The 22,647-nt window shown below is 38.2% G+C and overlaps 1 protein-coding gene across 1 annotated transcript; it reads left to right on the forward strand.

Moving 5' to 3' along the window:
- The first annotated feature begins 12,524 nt into the window (after positions 1 to 12,524).
- Positions 12,525 to 22,338, forward strand: LOC143576187 (protein EARLY FLOWERING 3-like). The gene is made up of 5 exons (XM_077060340.1): positions 12,525 to 12,721; positions 14,420 to 15,033; positions 17,050 to 17,101; positions 20,268 to 20,736; positions 21,577 to 22,338. The coding sequence occupies exons 1-5, from the start codon at positions 12,545 to 12,547 to the stop codon at positions 22,101 to 22,103; spliced, it is 1,839 nt and encodes a 612-aa protein (XP_076916455.1). The 5' UTR covers positions 12,525 to 12,544; the 3' UTR covers positions 22,104 to 22,338.
- Positions 22,339 to 22,647: the final 309 nt, after the last annotated feature.

Genomic DNA, 22,647 nt, shown 5'->3' on the forward strand with positions numbered 1-22,647 from the left:
ACCCCAATCCTGAATAATCTTTTTTTAAGATAGATGTCAATTGTTTATATTGATTTTAAAACTTCAAGCTCTGACTCAATTAAAACACAATCAATGATAGGTTTTGAAACTGATACCTTAAGATTCCAAGTAGAGGTGGCAAAAAAACAGGTTAATGGAACCAAAACGAAAATCAAACCGAAACCAAGCCTGTCTGAAATTGATTATTTAGGAACCGGTTGAGACCGTATGTTTGAAACAGTTTGTAATTCTCTTCACAAAAGTTGGCTCCAAACCAAAACCTGTCAGGAAGCAGTAAAAAAATTTATCATAACTTGATAAAAAACCTGTTTCAACCTAAACCAGTCGACTTGACACTTTGTACACCTCTCTAATCCCAAATTTTAAACATCACATTTTCATATTATTGAATCAGAAAACAAATTGCAATAATTGTTTTAGGGGCCTTAGTTTTGGTTGTATGACAGTTTGGTCCCTCGTGACTCATAGCGTATGAAGTGTGGGGACAATGAATATTCTGAAGCTCAACTTGGGAAAGAGTTTTGTTCTTTTGTCTAAAAGTCATGAAAATGATTTTTTAACCATGAGAAAGACATAAAATGATTTTTATCTTTAAAATATGTTGCGTATTTTATGCTTAACAATAATGATTTTCAAGTCTAAAACATGTCTCACGTTTAATGTTTAAAATTGATTTTATGTGTTATATTTTTTTTTTGTCATTATTTACTATTTTAATTAAAAAATTAAATAAAATTTAAAAAACATATTATATTATTTAAGCCTGCCTATCAATAGATGATATAAAAAAAATTTTATTCATGCTTATTTGTGTCTACTCTAGCTCTACTGTAGCTCCATTGACTCAAATTATAGGCCGAATCAAAATAAGTTACTCAGAAAACAGTTGCTAACTTCTACGAAGTGATCTTCAACTCGATTACAAAAAAAGAATAATATTATTGTTTATTTGAACCAAGTTGCAATAACTTTTTAATCATGACTAATAGAGCAATAAGGTGTATGACGATATATGATATCCACCGACTTTTTAACTTTTACATTTTTAATTTATTTTTGTAATAAAGTTATATACAATTTAAATAATGATTAATGTATATAAGAATTATAGCGTGTAATTTTTAATATTGGACCTGGATTATCAATACATTTTTTTCCCAATTATCTCATCGTCATCCTAGTTCTTGTATTTGCTTTGAGGTTGCAGCGATTTACAAGATATTTCAAGGACTGACCTATCATAGATTGAAGATAAGGTGAAACAGTGATTGCATTTCTCATGATGTTGATTTGTGGGGTTGTGGGTCATTGCTCAATAATATCCGCTAAGCTCATAAGATATTTTATAAAATTATTGTGGGACTTTGGCTGCCTTCTCAATGTCAGTCCATAACTCCATCCCAATAAAAGGTAGGATCATTTATGGATACTACTGATTCATCGGTCAATTATATGATGTAATCTTATTTTTATTATCAAGTATCTCAAATTACAAAATTATTAGCAACGTCAATTCATAAATACCCTAAATTTTTTTTATATTTAATTTAAAATAAATTAAACAGTCAAATGTAATTAAAATTAAATTTCATTAAAATAAAAAAATATTACATAATTTAAAACCGGAAAAATAACATACGACAATTCAAACCAAAAACTTAAAATACAAAAATTTAAACTAACTAACCTTCTTTCGCAATCACGGCGAACGATTTTTTTAGGAATGTTTGATGATGTTGTCGTTTCTTCCTCTTCGGTTTGCTTGATGTAGTCTTTGAAATTGTATGCTACTATTGTTTGAAAAATATCGTTATCTGAATCGTACGGCGGTATGAATATCCCGATATCATCATTTGAGAAATTATCCATTAAGGGTTTCAATGAATAAAAATGGTGAAAGTTTGAGTAAATAAAAATGGTAGAGCAATGTTTTCATAATCGGATCGGACGGTGAACCGGACGGGCAACCGGTTCACCGGTTCAACCAGTTAAACCGAACGAACAAATTTTGTAAAAAATGACGGTTACTGTTGAAAAATAAAAATTTTCAAAAGAAAAAAAATATGTTTCTCATAGTAAATTGGTTCTACTGGTTTGGTTTTCCAATCGGACCCGGTTGAATAGGTTCGGACCGGCAGGTTCTCTGGGAGATGAGTAAACTAACTACATAGAACCGGACCGGCCGGTCCGGTCTCAACAACATTGGTAGAAGACTTGAGTGAATAAAAATGGTGAAGGTTTTGTGGTATTTATTTGTGTTAATAGAGCGTAATAAATTAATAATTAATTCATTTTAATTCTTCAATTATACAATAACCATAAAAAAGGAAGCAATTTTAATGTAGCAAAAATTTGTTATGAAATGAAGCCATACACCTTATCCGCATAGAGTGACGGTGATATTATCATGCAATTTAGAAGCCATACGCCCTACTTATATGCTCACACAATTTGAAAGCCACACGCCCTACATATATGAACGCCACGTCCCCTCTACGTGCAATGGTAGCCATCTTGACAACAAAATGACGTTTATATCCTCTCTAAGTGTAATGGTAGCCATTCTTGACAACAAAATGACGTTTATATGGGAACTTCCGGTTCTAAGGAATACAGTTCACCTACATGAACTCCAACGGAAATTGGTGAGACCCGATACTTTTCAAATGATGTGATAATATTTGAATTATTTATTTGAATCGAATTATTTGAGTTTTGAAGCTGACAAATTTGATTTGAATTTAAAATAGCTAGTTCAAAATTTGATTCGAGATTGAAATTCGAATTAGAATGGATTCAATTTGAATTCGTAAAAAAATTTATTTTAGTTAAAGTTTCAAAACCACTACAAATTTAAACTCTTTTAACATAAAAAAAATACAGTCTATGAAACAAAATAAACCATAGAAAGTTACAATATCCAAAGCATCTTAAATATTCATAGTGATAACTCCCAATTACATGGTCAAAGCAACTAACAAGAGTGTTATCATTATCAATTAATAACCAAAATGATAAACTACTAACTTTTAGTCTTTTGAACTTAAATAACTTGTGTATTTTATTTTATGGTTAAGTTATTCTACAAAGAAAAAAAATACGAAGGATGAGAATGATTCGTGACCTTAAAAAATAGAAATAATAATAAAACAAAAAAAATCTCAAAAAATTTAAAAATTAAATAAATAATCATAACTTAAAATATAAATCAAAAGGAAAAAAAGCCAACATGTTTCCTGCATCGTCCTTATTCAAAAAGATATAAATAAATAAATAAAATTAATGTGTCTTTCCTATTTATCATTGCGTTTTTTTTATCTTTGTGTCTTTTCCTTAATATTGTGTCTTGTTTACTCGATATTGTGTTATATTACCCAACAATTATGTTATATTTTGTTTGACATTGTGTTATGTTTTTTATCTAGTGTGTCTTTTTTATTTGTCATTACATTTTTTTTGTTTATTTTCAAAACCATGTCTTTTTTTTTCCTTGCATTGTGATTTTTTTTATGAGGACGGCAGGGGAAACATTTTTTTTAGTTTTTAATTTATATTTTGAGTTTTTTTTTATTATTTTTCTTGAATTATTTTATAGAGGTATTTTTTAAGGTCACGAATCCTTCTCACCATTTTTATTGTTGTGTCATTTAATATTTTAACCTAGCCCTTATATATATAGGGGAAGGTTAACGTACAAATTAAATTAACGTGCTAATTTTGCGAATCAAGTATAGTAATTATATATACAAGTAGAGTAATTATGTAATTACTCTACTATTTAATTACATACTTACTCTACTTGATTCTCATAGTTAGCACGCTAATTTAATTTGTATTTGATCCAAACCATATATATATATATAGGAAGAGGTTTAAGAGAGAACTCCTTAGAGAGAACTAGAAGACTAATAAAGAAATATTTTTAATTTAATTAAAAAAATATTAGAAAGTTTTTTTTTCTTTCACCCTTCTTATTTGTTACATGTTTGGGATTCTTTATTTGCGCCTCCTTTTGACTTATATAAGTTGTTTTTAATACGTTACTCCCTCCAAACTTATCAAAACTTCCTTTTTCCTTCTTTAAAAACTTAAAAAAGTTACATTACCCAACACCTTTTTAATTAATAAAAGTTAATAAGTTACATACAAGAAGGAAAAAATAAGGAATCCCAAACACCCAATTAGAGTTTGATGATGAAAGAGTTTCACAAATAAATGATATGTTTTAACCCGTTTAAAAGCTATCTGGATTTGGTGACACATGACCCGCTAATTTGTTTTTACTATAAAATTGTTTCTTAATTAGAGTTTGATGATGAAAGAGTTTCACAAATAAATGATATGTTTTAACCCGTTTAAAAGCTATCTGGATTTGGTGACACATGACCCGCTATCTGGATTTGGGATGCCATCATGACAGCAGCTAAACGTTTCGCGGAAACGGAAAAGCAACTGGGTAGAGATCTTCCCCAAAGCACAAACCTCTACACCCAGAAAACAAGAGAAAACAATGTCCTTACCGCCCGACTAAACAAAAAGAGGAAGCTAGGCATTTGGCAGTCAAGGGTAAACTTTGACACCTCATCCGGCTCGCACCCTCGGTTAGGCAGAAAGGATAACATGCCGTCGTCAAACCGGAACTCCAGATGGACGCCACTCACCAAAAGCGTCACCGAGATATTCGACACCGAGAGACTCCCATGGGCAAAGGCTCCAATAATCCGAGAGCGTCACAACGCTGATCAGAGCAAATTCTGTGACTTCCACAGGACAAGAGGCCACAACACCGAGGAATGCGTGGACTTGAAGGACATCGTCGAAGCATTTGTCAGAGATGGGACGCTCACGCACCTCGTGGCGTAATGAACGCTGAGCAGGCTAATGCGTGTAGAACCCCAGTTGGGGAAAACACGAATAAAACTGCAGCTTCAATATCGGAGACTACATACTGCGTAAACAACGAGATTCCGAACCAAGTGCATATCGGCTCGAAAGGCTCGATGACACTCCCAACAACATGGAATGGAGCTCAATTACACAGTCTGCATGTAGATCAATTCCAAACTTGTAAAAGAAAAGGCCCAGAGCCACTTCTAATGGAAATGATTCTCCTTATCACATTGACGCTGATGATCTTACATTTATGCTTAATGAGCTTTCCACACTGATATGCCGGTCTTCACCGCATACATAAGTGGGAAAACAAGTCGTTGCATGTGGAAGGCGGCAAAACCCGCATAAACACAGAACGATAAATTTCTAAAGAAAAGATGAGGAAAGCCTTCACGCAGGTCAGTCATAGGTAAAGTTTGATCATCCTACTAAATGAAAGTGCCGGTCCTAACCGCACAAATCATGATAGAGGACACCGAACTAACCTATTGACAACCGCGCGTCGAACGGTTAATTTATTCAAAACACTGATATGCCGGTTTTCACCGCATAAATAAGTGAAAAGAAGTCGTTGCGTGTGGAAGGCGGCAAAACCCGCATAAACACAAAAAACGGCAAGAATTTCTAAGGAAAAGATGAGGAAAACCTTCACGCAGGTCAGCCACAGGTAAAGTTTGGTCATCCTACTAAATGCAAGTGACGGTTTTACCCGCACAATCATGATAGAGGAAACTGAACTTTAACCTATCGACAACCGCGCGTTGAACGGTTAACTTATTCAGAACACTTAGAAAATATCTTCAAGGAAAAAATGAGGAAAACCTCCACGCAGGTCAGATATAGGTAAAGTTTAGCTATCCTACTAAGTGCAAGTGACGGTCTTACCCGCACAATCACGAAAGAGGAAGCAAAACTTTAACCTATTATCTGCCACGTTGATAGGTTAACTTATTCAAAGTACTTAAGAAATTGCTAAGTTAAACTACAGTATGCACAAGCGAATCATACATTGTTTATGCGGCAAAACAAGTGCCAAATTAAACTATAATATGCATGAGCAAGTCGTACAACGTTTATAAAGCAAGAGTGACGGTCCTACCCGCACAAAGGATTTACATTCTATAAAAATTCAAGTATTACAAGAATGGCTGGGTATCTACCCGCCTACAAGAGTGTAAATCTATACAAAAACATAAACCTATCCTAACAGTGGAAAGAGATCTAAAGGTTCAAGCTTCAGGACCACTTCCTCCAAACCCACTTTTACCCGCACCATCACTTGGCTGTGGCGGTTCAAGGAAGGTCTTGAGAATGGTTAACCCATCATCAGCAGCAGCAACTTCGTTCACCTTCTCCACCACTGGATGCGGGAAGGCAACATACTGGTTCACTGCTTGGTCATAAGCAGCTTCAGTATCCACATCATATAAAGGGAAGTTGGAAGGCGGGATGCCATTCTCAACGAACCCTAGACCAAGCAGGAAGCCAGCCTTTTCCCCATCTGCATGAGAAGCGTTGAGGGCTGCGCTCATGGCATCGTCGTATGATGTGTCCGTGAAGACCCGATGCACAACCTACAAGAAAAAATACAAGTATCAAAACATTTTCTTAGTGCAAAGAAAAGCGTAAAGACGTTATGAAGCTAAGCTTACCTGCGACAACACTTCTCGTAGAAGCCATTCCTTGGTAACCAGAGCCTCCTGGAGGGCAGCTTGAGCTTGGTTACGGGCGCGTTCGGCTTCACTTTTGTTAAGGTTGGCAAGCAACACTTCTTTAGCCGCAGCCTCTTTGACGCCCTTTAGCTTACGCTCAGTATGGTCAAGCACGCCCCTCTGGTCCAAGATCTCTTGGAGCTTCTTGGCGTCTTCCATGGCCAAGGCATCATGAGCCTGCTGGAGCCTCTCTAATTTGGCTTTAAGCTCCTCATTCTCGGTGCGTAGAGGCTCAGCAACAGCTTCAGCCCTGGTGGCCCTCTCAGTTGCGTTCTGAGCGGTTTCCTTAGCTAACCGAAGCTGTTCGTTAACAGCTTGGGCAGCCTTGGAACGGGCCTCGAGACGGGCCTGAACTTCAACTTCAAGGGCCTTGAAGGCCTTCTCCTTCTCCGCAGCAACGGCGGAGAGCCTCCTGTTCTCCTCCCGGACAGCCCGCGCTTGAGCTACTTCTTGGATACGAGCTGCTTTTAACTTGTCATTTTCACGACAAAGCAGCTCGACGCGCGGCTGCATCCGGGCTAGGAGAATCCGGAGCTCATTTGTCAACCTACCCTCCTGGTAGCTTGACATTGCTTCCCCCAGCGCCCCCCTTGGGGCGGCGTGGCGCGCCCATTCGACGCATTCTACAGGCGTCCGAAGGGTTGTTCCTCGGCGGATGTTCCATCGTGGAACATACACTTCATTGGAATCCGACACTGCAAAAGCAAAAAGCAGTTAGGAAAAGATGATAAAAAAAAATAATATATATAAAATAAAATAATAAAAAGGCCAAAATAACCCTACGCACCTGTAGGGTCGACGACAGGCCTGTAGCCGCCAAACCCATCACCTGAACCTAACGGATATCCATCCAAGAGGTCAGGCAGATGGGAGGGAGGCAGAGATTGGCTTGACGCCCCAACACCGGACATACCTGAAGGACCGGCCGTAGTCGCCGGCGCCGGAGGAGGAATAGTGGAGGCCGCCGTGGTAGAAACCAATGGAGGTGAACTCACAACCGCGGCCGCGGCTGTGGAAGAATCCACGGAAACACTCACCGCCGGCTCAGTGAAGGAATCAGTGAATATGGCACTGACAGCCGGCGGGGACGTCGTCACAGTTGGCTCAACCGGGTGAGCAACTGAACCAACTGAAGCAGGCACAGTCGCCTGGGTCATCGCCTCAGGTAGGTTGGCCAAGCCTACCGTCATGGGTCCGGAGGTGCTCCTCCCCGCTCCACCCTGGAATGCGGTAGCATCCACGCCTGCACAAAGAAGACATAAGTATAACGGCGGAAAGCTATGCAGTTAAGAAAGGAAGTTTATACTTACGGGTCCTTTTGAGCTTGAAGGTGCGAACAGGCGGGGACGAACCCGATGGAGCCGGCCTCTTCATACCGGTCACCGTCGTCGTCCTGGGCTGCTCGGAGGTGACAGTCGTCTCAGCCTCCGGAGCAGTGGTCTCAACACCACCTGGGTTCCCCGCCGCCTCCTCGCTCTCAGTCTCCGAGTTTGACCGGTTCCCCTGATCGGCGGTGGAGGCAACCTTCGCCTTGCCCTTTCCGCCAACAGCCTTCTTCTTCCGCGTCAAGAAAGGACCGTCTGCGGATTCCTCATCAGAAGATGACAGAATTAGAGGAATTCCGGCAGAGGTTTTAGCATTGAGAGGGCGAGGGTTAAATAACTCCTTACCTGGCCGCGTGGCGCTCAGAATCGGGTGGCCCGGCTGGTAGACCTCCACAAACCGATCCCTCGTTTGCTCCAAGATGGGCAACTCGTTCTCATCAAGAGCACGGGTACCCATCCGAGCGGGACCATCAGCTTCCCGCGGGTACAGAAGCGATTGCAAATCGTTTCCCTTTGAAAAAAGAAAAAACAGTTTAGCGGAAAAACCCTAAATCAGCAAAAAGATGTGAAGCATACCGTAAGGGATAGAGTTCAAACCGTATTCAAGGACGATGGGAAACTGCGGCGCCTCCGCCCCAGCATTCTTCCACACCCGGCTCATCGCGAGCATCACCATCCCGGACTCCACAAAGCGGTAAACCGGAGACTGGATCCGGGAAATCTTGGCGAACCATTCCGCCTCCTCATAGTTGGAGGAGTGAAGGTTCGGGAGAGCTCTCCCGTTCTTAAACGTCATCGCTATCGTGACGACGCGTGCGGAGATATAGAAGAACTCCCGCTTCCAAGACAGAAGACTGCGCTCGGTTGCGCAGATCTTCAGACCCTTGATCCGATTGACCAAGGTATACCACCCCTGGATGCACCTCCAAGAATAGAATGTCATCAGGCGGTCGACATGGGGCTCCACGCCCAGAATGAGGCACACCCATTCAAAATGGCGGATCTTTGCGATCGCCATTGGGTGTACCTCCGTCAGGTGCACACCGTGTCTCTCCAGAACACGGTATACAAACTTCGTCAATGGGAACCTGAGATTCCCATAGATGAAGAATGCAGCATACACCCCTATTTTGCCATTGGGGGCATTATACACCGTCTGGTGTGGCTCAGGAAACTCAGGCTCGAAAGGCTCGAGCATGAACTTCCTGACGATATACTGATACTGGCTGACGGGAAGAGCACACTGGCACTCGCCAGCAGTACTCTTATCGTCCTTATCAGAAGTGGACGACGGATTCTCGACGAACACGTCAGACTCCTCGGCAGTAGCCTCAACATCATGGGAAGAAGACATTCTGGAAGGATGAAAAGCAACGATTTCAGGAGAATGCTCGACAGAAAGGTTAGAGTATTCGCCGGAAATCGCTTGAAGAAGAAAGAAGTGAAAGTGTGGATTAAGATGCACTCTCTCCCCCTTTATATACTCATCGCAATAAATGCGATGAATTTAATGCGGAAGAGAGAGAAATCGCAGGTGCAATGAAACTATGACACGTGGCAAAGAGCAAGCGGGCAACAGCTGTTGAAAGGACGCGTGCCATAAATTTCGCGGCCACGCGCCCGAAAACTCGCGCCCACGCGCCTGAGAAAAAGCGTCTGGAATGACCATATACTGTCACGTCGCCATAACTTCCTGCACGTCCTGAAACTGTCAGAAGAAACCGTCGGACTACTCAACCGTCCTTTCAACAGTTGGGACTGTTCTTATCCTTTCACCAACTCTTCGAAATTCAAAAAGAAATCAAAAAGATTCAAAAGTAAGCGGGAATATACCCCTTACCTTGGCAACCAAGTAACTATAAGACAGGTGCGAGTACAGTGTTAAGGCAAAACCCTTCACATACTTAGCACATGCAGGGAATTGAAGCCAAGAATACCTCGGCAACCAAGTAACCATAAGACGGGTGCGGGTACAGTGTCAAGGCAAAACCCTTCACATACTTAGCACTCGCAGGGAATTGAAGCCAGGAATACCTTGGAAGTAAAGTAACTATAAGACAAGTGCGGGTACAGTGTCAAAGCAAAACCCTTCACATACCTAGCACTATGCAGGGAATTGAAACCAAGAAGGATCTCCTGGGCCATGCTTGCAGAAAACGGGAATAACATCCCCGCATAGCGGGAACATCGAGAACTAGATTGTTTGAAGCTCCAAGATGGAATTTGTTGTTTAACATAATTGATCACTATGTTCAAAATTACCAAAACCTCATGGAGAATCTACACAACTGGAACTCAACGCTCCTGACTTGCGAGGAGGTTACAGAACTACCCGCATCATACCCAAAGATCAAGCAGAAAAGTCGGGAATTTCTGCACGTGACATTAGGACTTCCGCGGGAAGAATCCCCATGGAAAACCATAAAACTAAACCCTTTTCAAAACCCTTTGCTTAAGTCCAAAAGTTCACCTCACTTATTAACAATTCATGAGAAGAACATTGGACGGGGGGGACTTGAAGAAGTAGGTTCCAGCAGAGCCCAGTTGGACCCGCAAGACTCACCTCAAAGAGGGACGTCTGCGCAGTTGAACCCGCAAGACTCACCTTCAACAGGGACGTCTGCGCAAAGGCTAAACTCGCAACCCCTTGAGGGACGTCTGCGCAGAAACCAACTGGGCCCGCAGGACCCACCATGCTCAGAGACGTGACGTCCTTACGCGCAGTACGCAAGCTGTTCCCGCAGGAAAAGCCTCCCAATGGTGAAGTACTCCGCCTGTTCCCGCAGCTGCGGATACAAGCCATCAGGGAAGGCTACCTGCGCAGCAAGGCTACACGCACAAGGCACTTAACTCTTAAATAATTCAGTAATGTCACATGAAGAAGGAGTGAGCAAGCCGGGAACACTCCCGCACAAAGCCGGGAAAACTCCCGCCCAAATAAGCCAGTCCGTACGATACTGGAGGATCTTTTGTACTGTACCTGACGAGGTATGGACAAAAGATCTGACCAAAGATACGACAGCTCACTGACAACAGTATGACGAGCAGCACGCTCTTGTACTGTATGTCACTATTAGCCGCTGCCTACTCACCAACCTGTCGGAGGACGTGCATAGCCTGCAGTTGGTGGAACAGGAATAGTACACAGCCGGCCTGGTCACTATCAGCCGCTGCCTACCCACCAACCACCAGCATGGCATGTGCGTAGCCCACAGTTGGCAGAACAGGAACACTATTCAGCCGGCTGTACCTGCTTGGAAACCTACCTTCGGCTATAAATACTCCAACACCTTGGAATGGTATCATCTTATCTCATATCTCATATCTCATATCTTGATATATTACCTGATATCTGCTCTAGCCATTCTCTTAATACACACTTATATTCAAGAGCAATCTAGTCTGATTCTCACGCCGGAGGGTGGTCACAAGGAGGTACCCCCCTTCTCAGTGACGAGCTCACGGTGTCTGTTTTGCAGGTTATCAAAAGAACCATCTTCGCCGGATCTAACCCCTCGTGGGAAACATCTATTTAACCCCCAGATTATCCGTAATCTGCCCGGGATCGATTAGTGTTTCTTCAGGTATTTTAATGGTGTTTCTTTACAAAGCATTTTGTAATCACATAGGATTGAATGATGAGTTAATTTATGTGAATTGCCTGCCTTCAAGATTTTATTTTATCTACAAGCCCATGGGCCCCACCTGTGCACTTTCAACATATCTTAATTTCATCAAACCTTTTCCCCTAAAATTATATAATACCTAAAATAATAATAATTCTGGCCAATAATATCAACCCTCCAGAATCAACAATTTCTGTTACAAAGAAAGATTCATCTTTATTCTTTCTTCTTTCTCTATTTCATCATATACGCTTATAATCTAAGCGTTCGAATTCAAATTCGCAATCTTTATTTAAATAAAAAAAAACCCAATTCGCAAATTTGGGGCTTCTTGATTTCACAACCCAGAAGTTGAATTTGCTTCAATTTTGTTATTACCCAAGTGGGTTCCTTCTTGGATGGTGCTGAATCTTCAATTTTAGGATTTCATTCTTGTTCTGTAAGTATTTATAATTCTAATTAGTTTGTGTAATTGAATATCAATTTTTGAAATTGGAATTAAAAACATCAATTAAAGAAATTGACAGGAACTTTGATTTCTTTTTATTATTATTATTATTATTATCATTATTTTTGTTATTATTCTTATTATTAGGAATTTTGGATTCTAATAATCCGAATTATCACCTGTTGGCCGATAGTAATCCGATAATAACAATCCCGGTGGCATAATCATCATAGATTTTACACTCAATGCACATTTAATTTATATTCACTTTTTGTTGTTTTTCATTTATAATCATTATTGTGAGAGAAATCGAGTGAAAATCAGGTATAAATCTATGATGTTTATGCTATCGGGATTGCAGTTGGCAACAAAAGTGAAAGTTAGGATTATCACCGGTCAAAGTGCAAGTACGGATTGTTATCGGCCAATAGGTCATAGTTAGGATTATTAAAATCCAATTTTCTTCTTATTATTGTTATTGTAATTTGATTTTTTGGTTGAATTTTGAAGGAGGTGAGAATGAAAAGAGGGAAAGATGATGATAAAGCAATGTGGCCAATGTTTCCAAGGCTTCATGTGAATGACACAGACAAAGGAGGTCCAAGGGCACCTCCTAGGAACAAAATGGCTCTTTATGAACAACTTAGTATCCCTTCACAAAGGTTCAATGGTGGGGTGCCCTCGTCTTCAACTCGGGTGAGTTAAATATATATATTTGTGCTATGGTTTGAAGTGATTCATGTTGATTGCTATCATATATGTATTGCCTAATGCGTACCTAAATATTGGTGCTATGTGTGACTTTGCTTATAGGATACTATTAAAAATGGTATATAAAGGAACCTTGAGAGCCCAAATTGATACTTTTAGTTTGTTCGTAAGGATAGTATTGTTTTGAGTATGTGATATAAATTACGCTTCGGAAACGGTATGCAAATTAACCTTAAGGATCCAAATTGATAGTATAAACTTTAAATGCATAATAATTTTAATACTTACTGAATAAAATTATTAGGAGGTTGTATGGATTAAAATACACTTTAGATGAATTTTAATCCAACCGTTTTATTTTTAGCTATTTTTATTTAATTGACTCATTAGAGATTTAAAATAGCCCAAGTCGACCCGCTCATAAGTAAACTAGTTGAGATTGATGCCTCTGGAAATTAAAAAAGTTTGTTATAGCACTTCTATTGGGTTTGAAATTTTTGGATCTGTGGTTAGCTTATGATGTTGGAACTTAACATTTTATCTGACAAGTGTTTTGTGATTTCATCATAGTTTTAGAAGGACAATATTTGAAATTGTGAAGTGTGTACATAGGCTAAAAGGTTCTTAGGATTTTAATAATTGTCGATTAAATCGATATTCTATATACCTAATACATAAGTAATTCGTTGTGCCACGTGTCAGAGTTTTGTGAACCCAGGATTCTTTTTCCCGCTTCTCTTATTTCACCCCTTAGTATGTATAACCTTGGTTTCAAAATGCGCGTGTCTTGCGCGCATATTGTGATGATGTGATGCTTAGGGCACATCACAGCACTTGATGCGATGCGTTTCCTTGATGCGCCAATATTGCGCTGTTTTTGCATTATGCGGCTGTTCGCATACCGCGCTACGCTGCACGCATTTTGTCTTCTAGGGTCTTTTTAAATTTTATTGAGGGGCCTGGATTTTTAGTGGATAAATGGGCCGGATCTGTGTATTTAGGGTTTTTATTTTATATTATTATTTACGATGGTTTTTACTTTGTAATGGATAAATGGGCTGGATCTACTGCATGAATAAGTTTATCAATTTATAGTACTGTTTTTTGTTGTTTTATATTGTATAAGTGACACTTTAGAGTCTATCGTACTAATGGTAGTTGTTTATCAGTGTAAGGAGTACAATTTTGATGTTGAATTTAGCTTGATGGGACAACAAGAATGTGCATATTTTAGGCATGTTTCAGTATTTTAGTATTTTTAAAAAAATGAGCGTATCGAATACGTGATGCGCTTTACGCATCTCGCATCCCGCATCCCGCATCGGTTTTTTGGTCAAAACGGATTGAAGCGCATCGCACAATTTAAAACCAAGATAGTAACTTATGTGTGATATCTAACTTCAAATACATTTAATTATTAGTTAGTAACATATACATAATTTCAATTTAGAATATTATTTATAATTCCAAGATCTTCATTACTAACTATTTAATCTTTCTTTTATTCAACCCGTGCAACACAAGGGTTTCTAACCCAGTAGCTTAGTACACGTATTGGGATATAGAACAAGTTGATAACTTCCGCTATGTCAAATTAACACTCACATTATGGCTACAAGTGGTGGGAAAACTTTAAATACTTTGAATGATGACCAACAAGTTTATTGTTTTCATGTTATTTAGATGACCATGAATGAAAGGGGCACACGTTCTTCATTTCAACAATCTTCTTCAAATCACCCAATCAGGAAGCCAGAAACTCGCCAATCCGATTTCAACCACCACCGCGTGCAACAAGAACATAAAAGGAGACAAGAAGAAGATGACTTTACGGTCCCAATCTTTGACCAACAATCTGGAACAAGTCAGAATCATCAAAATAGAGAAAATAATCACAATGCTAAACAAAAGAATAATAAGTTTCAAAAAGAGAACCCTCAAGGTTTTGCTGCATCTATCTCAAATCAACCGCCCCGACAAAATATTAAAGCTTCATTTAAGGAGACAAATGGCTCAAATAATAGGAACGTAAGGGATCGTCGAGTTGACTTGCAGGCAGATAACACTTTGTGGGGTGATAGTGTGTTAAACGAGGCGTCTAAAGCAAGTGGTTATGAGAATAATTCAGTCCCGTTAAGGGAAGTTCAAAAAGAAGGTTTGAGAAGCCCTAATGATGGTGATGCGGTTTCAGAGAATTCGATGGTTGATTCGATTTGCGGAGTTGATATTTCTCCTGATGACGTTGTCGGGATTATTGGTCAAAAACATTTTTGGAAGGCAAGAAGAGCTATTGTCAAGTAAGTTCTTTTGTTCATTAAATTTTCGGGTTTGATGTCATGGCATTGTTTTTGACCAGTTACCAGGTCATTTGATCTTAAATCGAACTATTTAAATATTGGTTAGTTTGCATAGCTTTTGAAGTTCTAAAAAAGTTACTAACTTGGTAAATATTATGACTGAATTTGAATTTAAAACTGTGTTAGGGATGATGTTTTGGGTCAGTTTTGAACCTTTTCACTTCTTTGTCTACATTATTTTTAAGATTTGTGTGTTTCAAACTAAAAAAAGCATTGATGCTCAATTTAATTTGCAATCTATTTTATTTATTTTTTGTTCTCATTTTATATGGGCAAATATGCAACTTTAATTTGAAAACATTACAGAAAGTGTTTGTGAATAGATTAAAAAACCCTAAGGGTGCACTCGTTTCACAGAATTCGTGGGAATTCAAAGGAATTGGAATTAAAATCCCATGGCATGGCATGCTCGTTTCGTTGGAATTGGAATCTTAATTTCATTTTGGCGTGTTCGGTTGTCAAAGAATTGGAATTCAATTTGTTCAAATTCCTTTAAATAAACGAATTCCAAATCCTTCCAAAATGTGAAGGAATTAAACTAAATTCATAGGAATCTTTGATAGATCGACGTCTCGGGTGTCTTCGCGTTCGGTTCGACGCCCGGGTCGGTTCGCGTTCGGGTCGACGCCCGGGATCGATTCGCGTTTGGTCGCCCCTGGTCGGTTCGTCTCATTTCTCGAGTTTTTTTTAAACAAGGACAACGAATAAAACATTTAGTTATTTTACTTTTTTTGTTTTTGATTTACATTTTGAGTTATTAATTTATTATTATTATTTTTGAATATTTTTTTGAGGGGTTTTTTTTATCTTAATAGAAAGCCCCTAAAAAATAAAAAAATCATAACGTAAAATATAAATAAAAACATAAAATTTAAAAAAACTAAAATGTTTCCTCCTTTATCCTCGTTAAGGAAAAAAAAACCCAAAACCTGTTCCGACCCAAACCAAAACAACCCTTTTTTTAATTGACATGTTCTGACCCAAACCTGCTTCAACTCATGACCCGTTCGACCCAGCCCAACCCATTTGCCACCCCTACCTGAAGGTGGTGGCGTTGGCTGGAGCTGCGGTGATATTGGTGGTGATAGATTACAATTCATTTGTCAAACGAACACGTCAAGAATGGAATTGAATTTCAGTTCCTTCCAATTCCAATTCCTATTGGAATGCTCAGATTCCAAATCCAATTCTTTCCAATTCCAATCCATTCTGTGAAACGAGCGCCCTAAGTTCCTATCTATGAAGCATGGGGACGCCCCCAAGGGTTGAGTACCGGTCCCGGGGACGGGAATGCGACCGAAAAGCCACTGAAACGTTTCCCTAACGATTCTGGTAAATGGGGACGGATCCAACACAGCATCGGTGACGTTTCTATATAATATTCCGGCTACTTTACTAGCGGTTACAACGATGATATAGTTAAAGCAGGGATAGGGGAAGAAGATGCATTGCACGGTCTTCTAGGTCTTTAAATCATTTGTATTTTATTTAAAAATATAAAATATTAATAATAATATAATATTGTTGTGTACTAATTCATTTGCATTTACATTTGACTAGGTCAACAAAAAATTTATGTTTACTTTAACCCTCCATCATGGGGTATCGACAACATGTATAGACTTCTAAATTAAAGTCAGTCGGTCAGTCCTTTTATGTTACTTGAATATTTTACTTATTATGCTGTTATATATTTGTTAGTTTATTTAACTAAGCTGATTTTTTTTAATATACTATTGCTTATATCTTGATAAGTAAATTCTAATTTGGACTTTGTTTAATATATTTTTTATCTTTTTTATATTTCTTTTTCCGTACCTTTACCGTACCCGTATCTTGGATTTTGAGTTTTGTCATTACCCGTACCCGTATCGTCCCCGTTCCCGTGCTACATAGGTTCCTATAATATGCTGACTGTGTTTGAGCGCGTCTCATTTTGTGTCCTTTTGTTTGCAGCCAACAGAGAGTGTTTGCTGTTCAAGTGTTCGAGCTCCACAGATTGATAAAGGTAAGTCGAGTCAACTGCCTATATGGTTTTTAACCAATATCCCTGAATTATCACTCTTTTTCTCATACGATTCTCAGTCAAAAGTGTTGGGCCATCTTACTGTTTTGCTTAGAATTGGCGGCTCAACTGGTTGGGCAACGAGTCAAAATAGGAAATTTTTGTACGGTTGGTTGACCCGGAAAACATTTTGTGCTTTTTAAAGCATTTAGCATGTCAAATCTAGTTACGAAAACTACTATCTACTAGTAATTTAATTTTTAACTACTCATACAACTACTTTTACTTATAGTTAATACTAGCTTTAGAACCCGTGCAACACATGGAATGTAACAATCCATAAAATTCTTAAATTCGCATATACATCTTATAGATGGAAAATGTATTACATATAATAATGAAAATAATAACAAATTTACATTTATAATTCATGAATCTCTAAATACCTCTTTGTATACATCATTTGATTTATGCCTATTTAGCTTCAATCCAATAGCACCTGGCAAGATTACTAAAAATGTAAAAAAGAGAAACCGTCAATGTTTGAATCATATAAATGGTGTAGCCCAAAAATGTTGGTGGTCAAAATGTGTAACAATCACTTAATCATTGGTTAACAAAAAAAAATATAGATCCAAATTACTTTTAGGACCATCCGTTCTTCTGGTTTAAAAATTTCAAGCCTAAATGACAGAACTGCAAACAAACCGAACAGAACCCATTGTGACAACTAAAATGAACATTTTTGAAGAACCAAAATTTTGGTTTGAGCCTACAATCGAACCAAACCGACGGTTGCACACCCCTAGTGGTAGCCACAAAGAGATTGATTTTAAAAACATATAGAATCATCGTATCAAATATTGTTTTAGAATGTAACGCCTTTGACCTAAAAGTCAAAGTATCATGATAAAGTGGAAAAACTTATATATTTTTCACCTTTTCAGCACTTGTGAAATACAGGCTAGCATCAAAAGCCTGCAGTACAAAATAAGTAATTGGTTACTCATGATTTGTGAGAACCGCAAGGGCGTTGTCAACACAGTCAATCCAGCCCGGACCATTTTGACCTTGGGGTCACACTAAAGAGTAATATTATTAGTACATGAGATAACTAAATGAAATGAGTGTAGCGTGAGGTCTTTAAGAAGCTTGGGGTACTATCTTGAGATTTATATGACCTCCGGTGCCACTTTCTATCTGACCAATCCAAATATGTTTGCCAACCAGGAAAGAAGACTACTAATATTTAATTATGATGTATAACATCTATAATTAAATTTAATGTTTTTAAGGATTGTATGAAAACAATATACCTTGTCAATGTAGGACCATACCAAATTCTCATGTCTTGCACAATGCTATCTGATCGACCATCTACAAACATTATATAAGTAAAAAATAAGATTTGAATTTTGATTACATAAATGCTACCAAAAATAGCAAAATGAATGATGTAAACTAGCCAACAGCTATTTTTGTAAGACCAGGAAGGAATCAGTGTTAAGTTTACAAATGTCAGTTTATCATAAATAAATCAGGATAGAGTTGTGTCCGCGCGCTACAGCAGGTTTTGGGCTTGAGTTACCATAAAGTAAATTTGCTTGTTTTTATCCAAACAGCATTATATTAAGTAGACTAAATAAGACATTTGATAGCTTTTAATGGCCCGCACCAAGTGTAGCAGCAGATACATTAAGTTTTGCTAATAGTTACAAAAGTTGCCGACTTGAGTTCCTAACTAGATGCAGGTATGTTCTTGATATGAATTTTGATATTGACATAGTTACCAGTAATTTAGGTAATATTCCTAAAAAGCTACTGTCTTTTCATCGAGTCGGGTCAATCGCAACACTTTCATATGCTTTACAGAAATTAAAAATAGAAGATACATTTAGAACACCTTTGACACCTACATTTGACTCGTTAAGAGATGAAACATAAACAAAATCTCGTTTAGCAATAGCAACAGATTATTCGAGTCTCAAAGGACTTGGTTTGACTCGTTAAGAGATATAAACGTGATTTGAATCTACCTGTTCCTAAGCGAGTTAGGTAAGATATGACAAAGAATAAACTGAACTTTATTTTAGGTTAGAAACACATGTTGGTTGGGTGAGAAATAAATGGTTAAGCAGATATTTTTATTCCCTTTTTCATGCTACTTAGGGTAAGAAAAAAAATAAAATTTAACTTATTCCTTTATGATTTAATACAATATCTAATTTACCAAGAGCATTAAAAAAACCTCAATTTGGCTTGTATATGTTTGACCCGTAACCCAACTGGCCCGTTCAAGAAACTTAACAGGTCCACATCGCTTTCTTGTATGTTATATTTATAAATTTGAAAAACTGGACAAACAAAGCTGGTCCATACCCAACTCACTTGGGCATGTACTGTATAATTACACAGTTTGGCTCGACCTATTTAGGTACTTGAGAACATCTATATTTGTCCAATCCACATACATGAGAAGAAATATTCAAGCTCTGGTATTTGAACAATGTTAGCATGAATTGATGACACATGTAAAGCAAAATCTCTGTAAACACAGATTATAAAACTAAACCTAATTTTATTATAATTTTCTCGATAAAAATAAAATGAAAAGAACAAAAATTTGGACATGGAATTACTAACCAGACTTTTTAGAGAAACTGTAGCCCATTGAACCGATGTGCGTGTGCGGTTTTGGAGTTAGATGATTCCTTGGATACTCTTTCTTATAAGTGCCTCTTAACTTTTTCATGAGTTTGGCCATGCGGTATGTGATTTGAAACAAGAGAAATGGTTTTAGAGACTTCATAACTTATATCCATATATCTACATATATATGAAAAAAAGGAAACGGGTCAAACAGGTTGAAAACCGGTAAAAGTTTTTCAACACAGCCACAACAATAAGGAATACTCACAATATGATCATTACACCCTTCTCATGCTTCTTACACTTCAGATTCTTATTATCTTATCCAAGTATATTTGATGACATGAATTTTTTCAGGTAAATATGTTATTATTCAAGTTTTCAGGGGTATATATGAAATTATCTACTCGCTTTTAAGTAAAATGATTTAAAAGGTTTTGTGCATTAAATCAAAATTTTAAAACGCTTTGATGGACACTAAATGTAACACGAATTATTAAAACTTAATTATGTAAAACAGGTTCAGAGATTAATTGCCGGATCGCCTCATCTTTTGGTTGAAGAAAACGCGTATATAACAAAACCACCAAAAGTTTCACCAATCAAGAAAATTCCTATCGAGTATATTATGAAGTCCACTATTGATACACCTAAGAACATAAACAACCTTGAGAAACCGAACGATGACATGGAATTCTCAGCCGAGAATGCGGTTGGCAAGGTGTCTCTATCTTCTGTGCAAAATGGCAGTCAGACAACGAACTGCAGACCGTTTGGGGGGCACCCGCTGCCACCATCTGATCAAAATATGGGCTCTTGGAATTTTAGCCTGCCACCTGGACCTGGACCTGGACCTGGACCTGGACCCCAATGGTTGATTCCTGTTATGTCTCCATCTGAGGGACTTGTTTACAAACCGTACCCTGCTCCAGGGTTCATGAATCCAGTTTATGGTGGATGTGGTCCTCTTGGTTCCATGCCTGGGCCTGGTAAAGTCTTCTTTGACTTTTGGTCTTTTCGTCAATTTTATTTTAATGCTTGCGATTTTTATAGAAACTTTTACTGGGGGGGTTGCATGGGTCAGTTTTGGACTTTTACGGGACCGAAAACCGGAATTTCGGTTATTTAGTTTTCAAAGACGTTCGGTTTCCATTTTTTACTTTGGTTTTACCATCTGGGCTTGAAATTTTTGGGCTGAACCAAAAAGTTTGGCCTAAATATTTTTGTTACTTAATGATTAATTGATTATTATACAATTTTTAAGCTTTTGAGTTTTGGTTTTTTTCTGTTTGAGTTCAGTTCGGCTTTTGGGTTTTACCATTTGGAATTAACATCTTTGGGCCCAAAAAAAAAAGAAATTTTGGCCCAAAATAAATAATTTGGCCGAAATCTTGTTATTTAATGATTACTTGATTATTATACATTTGGGCTAAAATATTTGGGTTACATTATTTATTAAGTCTTTATAAATTACCCAACATCCAAATTGAAATCCATAAATTCGGTTCAGTTTTTTCGGTTTTAATTACATGCAAAACTGCAGCCAAACCGAAAATTCGGTTTTTACGAAAAATAAACCAAACCATTTGTTTTTGTTTAGGCCCAGTTATTTCAGTCAGGGATTGGTTTTCCCAATTTCAGGCACACCCCTAATTTTTACACCAGTTTTGAAATATTAAAGTCACTGAACTTTGCTTAAATGAACATGTGAAATTGTAAAAAACATCGTTTACAAACACAAGTTTAAATAAGTTTTAAGGACTTCAGTATACAGTATGTTGGTTTTGTGATTTTCACAAGCTAAATTTGCAATTTTGAATACTAAGCAGGGTATAATATCCCAAGCTATGGTGCATCACCATCACATCATCATCACCGTCATTATTATGAAGGGTCCTTAGGGGTTAACCCGTTCACCCCACTCCCGGCTAGTCACGGTTACTTCCCTTCTTACGGTATGCAAATGGCTAACACATTGGTCTCAAGCTCCACCACAGTCGAGCCAATCAAGCCCTTAAACCAAGGCTCAACCGACGTTCAAACCGAGAAAAACGGACACACAGTCATTCCAAACACGGTCAAGAATAATATTTCTTCTAAAGATACTGAGGTCCAAGCCAGTACAGCAAGCAGTCGAAGCGATAAGACAAAAGACCAAAACGCCCTTCCTCTTTTTCCAACCACTCCTCTGGCTTCCAGGGGCAGTCCTGCCCCTGAAGCTTCTCGGTTGGTTGAAACAACGGGCCCACCTCGTGTTATTAGAGTTGTACCTCATAATGCACGGTCGGCAACTGCATCTGTTGCACGGATTTTCCAGTCCATACAAGAGGAAAGAAAGCATCATGATTCTGGTTAGATTGCGCTTGTGTTGGAAGACCCTTTGGTGTTGTACTTTGTGCTTCTGTGATTGTAACTTCCGTCTTAATGCCGTGATTGTTGAATACAACAGGATGTATGTATATGTATATAAATGTATGTCTGTATGCAAAGAGTATGACATAAAGTGGTAGGCATTGTTTTATATGTATGTAAGCATGCTTGCTTCAAGTTTTCATTGTAGGCATTGTTTTGAAGTTGTACACATGATGCAGTGCTTGGTTTATATTTAGGTTCAAATTATACACCTTTTTTTATTCCAGGTCTGTCATTATATAAGGTGGGCTTGTTTCGCAATCTTGTACTGAATCATTAGCATTAAAAAACCTGATTGATTAAGAGTTAGCCTCTGAATCATTTAGCATGTCTCTGAAACTTAACCATTAAAAGGCTATCAACTCATTCTTAAAACGGGTGACATTTGGTGTTCAGCACAATTAAAGATAATGATTTTGGCACACCAAAAAGCATGATATGATAGCAGAGTATGTTGCAAGCCGAGTATGTTCAATATACTCATCAAT

This window comes from Bidens hawaiensis, unplaced genomic scaffold, assembly GCF_021521415.1.
Source record: "Bidens hawaiensis isolate Kalapana, Puna unplaced genomic scaffold, B.hawaiensis_p1.1 tig00028023_1, whole genome shotgun sequence".
In the NCBI taxonomy this organism is placed as follows: Eukaryota; Viridiplantae; Streptophyta; class Magnoliopsida; order Asterales; family Asteraceae; genus Bidens; species Bidens hawaiensis.

Coding starts and splice junctions, on each gene's coding strand:
- LOC143576187 (XM_077060340.1), top strand. CDS start 12,545: ATGAAAAGAGGGAAAGATGATGATAAAGCAATGTGGCCAATGTTTCCA. Junction 12,722..14,419: donor TGCCCTCGTCTTCAACTCGG/GTGAGTTAAATA, acceptor CATGTTATTTAG/ATGACCATGAATGAAAGGGG. Junction 17,102..20,267: donor AGCTCCACAGATTGATAAAG/GTAAGTCGAGTC, acceptor TATGTAAAACAG/GTTCAGAGATTAATTGCCGG.